Raw genomic sequence first — 9,739 nt, forward strand, 5'->3', positions numbered from 1 at the left:
CAATTGCAAAATTACTTGCGTCACATGTAAGATTGAACAGTTGTTCAAAATCAGGGTATTGCAGGAGAGGTTCTTTTGTGAGAATAGATTTTAACTTGTCAAACGCTTCTTGGCAAAGGTCCGACCAATAAAATGGGATATCTTTTATTAATAACGACGTGAGAGGTTTCGAAATATGCCCATAATTTGGAACAAAACGGCGGTAATAACCGGACAGTCCCAAAAATGATTTGATCTCCTTAGTATTTATTGGTATTGGAAATTTTACTACGCAATCAATTTTCTGTGGGTAAGGCCTTACTCCTTTATCGGTTATGACATGTCCTAAATAGTTCACTTCTTTACGCATGAATGAACACTTTGACGGCTGGAGTTTGAGGTTTGATTCTCTTAATCTGTCGAATACTTCCTTTAATTTTCTTGAATGATCCTCCATGTTGTGGACATAAATTATAATGTCGTCCAAATATACAAATGCTTTGATCCCATTTAATCCCGTTAATACGGAATTCATTAAACGTTGAAATGTTGCTGGAGCTCCTTTTAACCCGAATGGAACTCTTAAAAATTCAAAATGACCTTTGTCTGTAGAAAAAGCAGTTTTTCGGCAACGGTCTGGGTGCATTCTGACTTGGTGGTAACCCTGAGCCAAATCCAAAGTAGTGTAGTACTTGGATTTTCCCAATTGGTCCAGGATTTCTGTAACGTTTGGTAAAGGATAAGTGTCTCCAGTCGAAACATCGTTTAACTTTCTGAAATCCACACATACGCGATACTTCATGACACCGTTTTCATCAGGCTTCTTTAGGACTACGAGTAGTGGCGCATTCCAAGGGCTTTTGCTTGGAGCAATAATGTTGTCTTCTTCAAGTTTCTGAATTTGTCTATCAAGTTCTTGTCTGTGCTTGAAAGGCAACCGATATGGACGTACATTAATCGGTTGTGCGGCTTCACTTGTTTTAATCTCATGATAAATTTGGTTATTACAAGTTAGTTTGTCTCAATCTAAATGTAAAATATCGGAGTATTGTTCACATATTGGCATAAGAGATTCTCTTTCTTCTTGGTTTAGATGATCCAAATTTACTTTCTCTCTTAGAGCATTTAAACGGTTTTCTCCATTGGAAGTTTCTGGGACGTTCTGAGTTGTAAAAACATTTACTTCATCAAACTTGTAAATAGAGATTAATTTCGATTGCAGTTGAGTGAGTACCATGGAAGATTCTGTGGGATTAATAACCGATACTAGTATCTGATTCTGGTGCACTTGATTAACCGTATTGCTACATAATATGATAGACTCAGCAATCTTTTGAGCTGGGATTAAGAGTGTTTCACCTTCTTGATATTCTGTAGTAGGTATAGCGATTAGAGTTTCTGTACGAGCTTGAATTTTTATGTCACTGGTATCTGGTACTATTAATTCGTTGGTTTGATAATAAATAATCATATGATTCCCTATTATAATAGGTTTCCCTAAAATTCCATCTTGTGTAATGGGAAACAGAATGTACTACTTGAAATTCTGCTTGCATCATACGCGCTCCAATCTGAATACTTATAGTCGTCCGCCCTAATGTTGGAACTAACTGTTCGTTGATGCCCATTAAATGGTAAACGGTATCTTCATATACCATTACCTGATTCAAAAGTGAACAAATTTTAATTAGATTGAGGTCACTTCCTGAATCCAGTAGAAATTTAGCATTGGGATTAATTGTCTGGGAGGTTCTGCATATAAAAGTATTATCTGTTAAATTTGCCTTTAATGTGAAGATTCTGGAATGATATCGCGGCGTTTTTTATGTTCCCTACCGGACGTCCGCTGGAAGCGCCCGGTTGATTTTGGTTTTCTGAAGTCTCGGGTTGTACTGCTTCATTCCTTTTTCCAGTAACATATTTTAATTTCTGACATACATCTTTCGTGTGTCCTGGCTTCCTACAGTACTGGCACGTGATAGTGCGCACTGAGGCTCTGGAGGTTCCTTGTGGCGTGTTCGAATTTGTTGGTTGATTTGTATTGTTACCTCGGTTGGATCTACAATCTCGAGCCCAATGTCCTGGTTTATGGCAAATGTTACATGTACCATTTATCATTTTTGTGGTTGCCGAATTGCCTTTATAAAGTTTCCTCGATTCTTCAGATGACAACCTAATCCGCTCCTCCTCTCTGGCGGTTTGTATGGCCTTGTCTAGAGTAAGAGGATTTCTGGCCTTAATGTAGTCCTTTAGGTTTCCCAATCCTTCCATAAAGACTTGAATAACCTGTCTCTTAATAGAAATTTCCATCGCCTGGGCAACTTCTGGCGAATATTCGGCAGTCTCCTGTTCAATGATAAGGTTCTGTAAAGCTTCTACTCTCATCGAGTAGGTCAGGATACCTTCACCTTGTTTTTATTTGATGGCGTATAATTCTAAAAATAAATGTTGCGTTGTTCGCTGGGGTTCTAAACTAGTTTTAAGTGTTTCCCGTAACTCTTCCTATGCATCGAAGGTTTTAAACTTTGTTACCTGCCTAGCTTTTCCTGTTAACCTGGTTTGGATTGCCTGAAGTAGACGTGGAATTGCTGGTTCCACCACACATGACACGACAAATTCGCATTTTTCATGGAAAATCTCTAAATTCTCTGTATCTTTTCCATCAAATGATTTGGGTAATAACCTAATTGCATCCTGAAGTCCTATTTGGTTATTTGATATTGAATCTCCTTGTATCAGACTTGCGCTATCTCTTGTCCTCATAATTTCCTGAATCTTGAGATCAATTAATTTACTTAATTCTGGAGTATTCGAATTGTCTATCGTCAGCTGCTGTCCAGGTTCACCACTCGATGTTGATTGATTTTGACCCTCCATTATTTTCAATGACTTTTGATTTAAAAGAAACTTGATTCCTAGGTTCGTTGGTTCAACTGCGTCGTCAGAAGACCAATCTAAAAGTTTTTCTTGCTTATTCTGTAGAACTTTTAATCCGGTATTTGGTAGGTTTTGGGAATTTTCTGTTAAAATGGTTTCTTGGGTGACGTGAATTAGACTTTTGTCGATTTCATTAAGTCCTTCGCTGACTTTGGCTAAAAGACTATCAGTTGCTATGGTAAAATCCGCTTCTCTGGTTAATAAATGGTCGACGGAAAGCTCGTCTACTTGTCTCTCAGAATTTGGATTGTCGGGATTGGAGCACATTACAGGCAAACTTACTCTAGGTGTAGGGGTAGGGGTATCAGTACTGGATGTGTCAGCCCCCATTGGTAGTTTGACCCTTCCCCAAATTTTTACTCATTAATGTGTGTTTATGAGTTTTTTGAAGGGTTTATTCTCTTTAAAAAAAAAATAATAAAACACTGAGAAACATGCGTTCACAATGAAAGATTTTTTTTCTACCCTAAGATTACGTTAATGTACAGTATATACTAATTATCATATGTTCGGAAGAAAGAAAAAAAAATAATGAAAATATTTAATTATGCAAACAGAACCGAAAACTTAATGCTAAATACTCACAACTACCACAATATTGTTGTAGCATGATGAAATAAAATGTTAGGTGGTTGTCTGTGTATGGTTGTTTGAATGACTCTGGATACTCTGGTATACGACGTTGGTTTGATCTCGGAACAATAACACGTCGAAATTCCTCTTCGACACCTTTATTGCTTCGGAATGACGGTCTACGCCCCGAAACTGCTGGCGCGAGGACGAATAACTAATTTTAATTATTGGGTTTCGTTTCGATGATCAAATAACGTACTATATCGTAATGTTTTGATATAAATTCGTTACGGCAGCGTTATCGTGTTTATAAACAACGACGGCTATGATAATGTTTTATCGTAATAGCTATGCTGTTGTCAGATTTCACACGTCGACGGTGGCGGCGGCCTGTCGTCAAAATATGTTTTTTTTTTATAGAGTCGACGATGTATGTGTGTATTACACCACACCGGGAATTTGCTGATCACGCGTTTATAGAGACACGTTCACACGCTACAGTATACATGTATATGCATACACCAGATATATATATATATATAAATGTACGTCTGCGTATATCATATTATAACATTATAATATCTTATATTATTAATGTTCCCTTACGTGATTTGTGTACAATGTTCTGTTTTCAGCTGGGTCGAAATTTAATGTATGTCCGTTTTACTTTTCTTCCAATATACTTCTGAAAGTCTCGTTCGATTATTGTCCGTAGTAGCGAGATACTGATCTTAGGCGTATCCCACCGCTGCCACCAAAAATGTTACGAACCTCCAAGGAGGTTTGTGCACAAATAAAATAACGAACACTTCCGAACTAAATATTACTTTCTATATTTAAAACTTGAAAAGAAAACTTACAATTACAATAACTGAATTAATATTATGAATAAAATGGTCTGACAATTAATAAGGTTCTGGTGAGAATAACAATGTTCTGTCTTACTACTCTAGAAACCAACTGCCACGGCTTGCTATACGAGCCGTGACTATAGCCAGCGCTTGCCTGGAATTGCTGATGCAGCCATCTTACAAGTAGCCGTCTTACAATATTATTATCTACTATTATAATATAATATATACTAACTAATATAACCAGGGGTTCATAACAAGCCTATACGAAGAGGACCTATTATAGTACATAATATCGTTCAAGTTGTACATAAATGAGGATTAGGTAGGTATGCCACAAGCCTTCATGTAGTCTCCAAGGATTTATATTCGTCAAATGTAATTAAACCACATTTTATTCTTTAAAAATTCGGTGGCAGAGAGTGTGGGTAATTTGACAGCAAATCCTTAGTTGCTTTGCTCATTAGAACATAATATCTTATGGGTTCTAATCTTAAAAAAATAGTTTTATTTTTCTTAATAATTTCGAATTATTAACAGGAGGGTGAACTGCTTCCTTATTGTGTCGATGATAAACAACAATCCCAACGACTGCCACAAAAAAATCGAAACGACGGCTATTGTGGCAAACAAATGATGATCGCATCGGCCACGGTCGCTGGTGTTCCCAACGATCTTGGCAGAGTCAACGGCGTTGGAACCACAGTCAGCCAACAACAACAGCTACCACTACCGCCGCTTCCATCAACACCGCCGCACCAGCAACAACCAAAACGGCTGCAATCACCACCACCCACGCCGCCGTCACAACAAATACCACCTACGACGACGCTTCTCGCTTCGAGCACGGCGTACGTCATGTTAGATATGGTGACCGCGGAAGCCGAGAAAAAACGACTCTTGCACATGGGTGGTGGACGAATAGACTTCGGAAAACCCGTCGCCGTTATCCAACAACCGACCGTGTCGGTGGATGCCGGTTGCGGTACTTCCACTGCTCAATTATAAACTTAGTTGCAGTTATGACGCCCTATTTATAATAATTATGTTTTTATATGAAATTAAAATCAATAAAAACATTTCTGTTAGCTATAGTTATACATAATACATTGTACATTTTGATGTGATTATTATAACAATTATTAATTATACTATCCAAGTAATTCTATAAACCCAAACGGTTAAAAAAACAGACTTGACATTGTAATCATTTACGGTTTCCGAGTTCAGGAGATTAAAAATATTAAATTCCAACATCTAAGTGACCACATAGTATTATAATATACTTATGATACCGACTCTTCTGTTGTAGATATTATTTTATTATTATTTTTTATAAAAATATACCGCCACCGCCCTAAGTGTACATAAAAATATTATTATTTATTATAGTTAATTATAATAATATAGGCTGGTGAATAAATAAACAATTAGATATGCACGCCTAACACACATGAATTATGTGAAAAATGCTCAATCATTTTTAAATATATACGTAGGTTAGTGAGTAGGTAGTTAACAGCCGTCTATCGATGTATTATAATATTATGTTTGACAAATGCCCGCGCGTTCGATTAGTGTTGTTGAATAATTATAGCAATCGGTTATGATAAAAATGTTGAATAAACCATGACGAAATTAATTTTGAAACACGCCCGAATTGATTGAACAGTGTCAGTGTTTTTTTAAAATTTATTTTCATTAATATCTTAACGTCCTATCAGAGCACTATAATATGCAATTTAATCATAATTGTAGTTATTATATTATATGGTTAATAAATACTTAATAGCTTTCAAAATATAAAGTGGTGTATACGCACACATACACACATATATATATGTATATATACTGTATATGTGTGCGTATATGCCAATATAATAATTATCACCTACCTTTGTTCTTATGAGCAAGTACATCATATTTTGTTATGTATAGAAATTGATATTTGGTGGAGGGTCTCAAATGTTGTACATTAAGTTAAATAGCGCTCAATTAATTGTGTTCAGTCAGCGGTATTAGTACTATAGTAGTAGTATACACAAGCACTAATTATATGAATTTAAATTATACGGGGTTTTTTTTTACTGTGAGATTTTATATAAGTCTTGTCAACGACGGCTTTTGTTGGTCCAATCGTTTTTGACGAAAAGTGAGAGAAACGTATCAGTGTTTGTTACACATATAGGCACATACATACTTACACATATATACATTCAAAAAATGTGTTACCTTAAAAGATTATCTTTTGTACTTTGAAAAAAAATTGTTTTTATTTTTATTTTTTAAAACTCACCTATTGTAATTTGTATTTCTTTAAATGTTCATTGTTTTATGATAACATTATATTTTATTTTTATATTTATTTTATTTTTAGGTGCATATTATATTTAATATATATATATATATATATATTTTTATTATTTGAAATAATTAGAATAGTATTTTGTTTTTGTTTATACTTTAATATTTTATTATACTATACTTGTATAATATACATGTAGAATTATTATGGTGCCATAAAAATTGATATTGAAATTAAATATTGTCTATTTTTTTTTTTTTATGATTGTTAACATACGAGTAACTAGCTTCAACAAATAAGTCAATAACCTATAATTTAATTTAAACATAAATTCTTAATGCAATGGTAAAAAAATAGCTAAACATTTATATTTTACAATTATATTTAATTAACTACATACCTTAACCAATATTGTTGCTCTTGGCCTCAAAAGTAAAGTTTTGGATGTAGTTAACGTGTTCATTTATCTTAGTGATTCCAAAGGGGGCAGATTAAGATGTTTCTTTAATACATTTTGTACGCTATACAGTGTTATGTTAGATAAGATACTTATTGAGGGAAGTTTGTTACATTGATCAAACATTGAATTTATCCTTGTTTTTTTTTTATTCTAGGACATTGTTTGAAATGTAAATTATTTCTCTAGTCGTTATTATATAATTTGTTTTGAATAATATATGAGACAATGGATGTAATAAGGTTAGGTTTATTTAAAAAAAGTGGTAATTTTGACTAAATTGCTTTCTACGTAATCAATTTATATTTGTATGTTATATAAATTATGTTATGTTGATAAATTCATTAATCACAAAAAAAGAATGTCAACTCTTACATAATCTGTAGTAGGGTACTAGGGCTTTTATGATATGGGATAATGCTAGTAATATGGATCATTGTTGAAAATATAATTTATATTGTCCTCTATAAAGGGTGACACAAGAAATGTCAACAATGAGTTTTGGTATTAGTCAATTTTCAGCAGAACTTGAGCATGTTACCAGTAATTTTCCATTTTACTAATGCTGTGACATTTTTTCACCACTCATATCTTAAGCCTTATTATTGTTATTATAATAATTATTTTTATTTTTTAAATTATATTTGTTTATAAATGAAATATAAATTGGTGTTGTAATGTTTGATTATATTATTATTGACCATATTGATGTTTATAAGTTTATAACCCAATTTTAAGAATTGAAAGTGTTACATGTATGATTGTTAACACATAAAATATATGAAATAATCTTAAAACCTTTAAAATGTATTAACATACTTTTTGTTACAAGTAAAAAATAATAAACAAAATTACTGTTATTTCGTATTATTCATTGTTTGTGATACCTAGCATAAATAAGTACAATTTGGAATATTTTTTTTTCATTGATAGGTTACTATCATTTTTAATATTTTTGTGAATGAATATGTTTCAATAAAATTATACAGTATTTAATAACAACTATTTTTTTTCATCCAACATCAGCTTCTAATAAAAATATATTTAACGATAGGTATTGCAAACTTAATCATGAAAATGAATAAGCATATAAAGTTATATACCTAATTGCTGTAAATATGCTATAAAATGTAATACCTAAGACATTAACACCTAACCTATAGAATAATCGGAATAATAAAATAACTTTATTTATAATGTCTCGAATGTAATAAACAAATCTGAATGATTTTTAAGTATCGAAACAATACTTTTAAAGTATATTTCAAAATTATATTCAAATCTAACATATTATGTTAATCAATTAGGTACTAAAAATTGTAATATTTTATTGCATTAGTAGGTTAAGTATACATATTTTGTATTTTTTTCTCGTAATAATATTGACAAAAATAAAATTTTATATAAGATTAGGTTAGTATTTAGCGACACGATAATGTTGTGAGCTAAGTAAAAAAAAAAGGCTTTACGACATGAGCGTGTACCTATATTAACAGAAATCTAAACGTTTCCGTTTAATATGTGTTAAAATTTTGGTATTCTTTATAAAAGGATCAAATGAATGGACCAAATCGTTAGAAAAGGGTATCAATTGATTGAGAAAATGCTTAACTGCTATTATAATTTTCATTGGGATTGATGATTAGTAATTAAGTTATGTGCAAAAAATAGTAAATATTTCATATTACTTTTGCCACTGTATATGCTCAAGGGCGCATTTAGGGGGGGATGGAAAGGGGCAAGGTGGCAAATTTACAATAGCGGCAGTTTTTGTACCTAAATATTTATTAAAAATTATGATAATATATAAAAATAATCTCCTTACACTTTACAGTATACACTATAGTGTTGGCCAACGATATCAATAATTCGATACGGTATCATCGATATCCTGGGTATTTTCCGAATAATTTCGATATCGATATCTAAAAATAATTATCGAAAATATCGCGGTATCGGCTCTGAACAATGAAGTTGACGGATAACTAGATAATAAATTATAACAAATTGCCATTTATTTCAAAGAAATAGTTCACCACACTAAACAATTTACTCTAAATTCAGTGCCGGTTGTTAACTTGCGGCGAGACCTCGTAATCAGGGGCGTCATTTGGGGGTTGGCAGGGTGTGCGGTTGCACCCCTTACTTTTAGAATGTTACAATTGGCCTGCGCCTTGCTGAAGCCTAAAATAATGCACGAGCCACGAATGCACAATTATTTATATGATTAAAATCAAATAGTAATAACCGGTCTATGGAAATAATTGAATGCAGGATAATATACATATACGTATGTAGGTATCTATATCTGTTTTTATATGGCCTGGTGATATTTCAAAATGGCCTGCTTGAAACTTCGCACACCCGAAAAAAACCTGAAATGACGCCCCTGCTTGTAATTATTTTAAATGAAATTTATTATTAATAAATTATTTATTTATTTAAAATAAATACTCAATGAATACTTTTCAGTTAGTACAAAATAATTTATAAATGATAATTAATTTACAGTCATAATATATTTATATATTAATATAATGTATTATATACTTTTAATATTATGCTTTTAATAAACTAAATGATATAAAATGTAACTTGTAATTATTGTATAAAAATTTAAATAAATATGATATCGAT

The 9,739-nt window shown here is 32.4% G+C and overlaps 1 protein-coding gene across 2 annotated transcripts in view; it reads left to right on the forward strand.

Moving 5' to 3' along the window:
* LOC107165792 (uncharacterized) overlaps window positions 1–7,962 on the forward strand; it is a 70,183-nt gene extending 62,221 nt beyond the window's left edge. Inside the window, exon 22 of one of the 2 annotated variants that reach the window (XM_015514187.2) lies at window positions 4,881–7,962. In XM_015514187.2, the coding sequence (XP_015369673.2) occupies window positions 4,881–5,348 (468 nt within the window). In that variant the 3' untranslated portion in view covers window positions 5,349–7,962. The remainder of the gene's footprint in view (window positions 1–4,880) is intronic. The other variant, XM_015514188.2, reaches the window with a different exon arrangement.
* Window positions 7,963–9,739: the final 1,777 nt, after the last annotated feature.

The sequence above is a fragment of the Diuraphis noxia genome, unplaced genomic scaffold, assembly GCF_037042655.1.
Source record: "Diuraphis noxia isolate RWA-SAM2 unplaced genomic scaffold, SU_Dnox_SAM2 contig0001, whole genome shotgun sequence".
Classification (NCBI taxonomy): Eukaryota; Metazoa; Arthropoda; class Insecta; order Hemiptera; family Aphididae; genus Diuraphis; species Diuraphis noxia.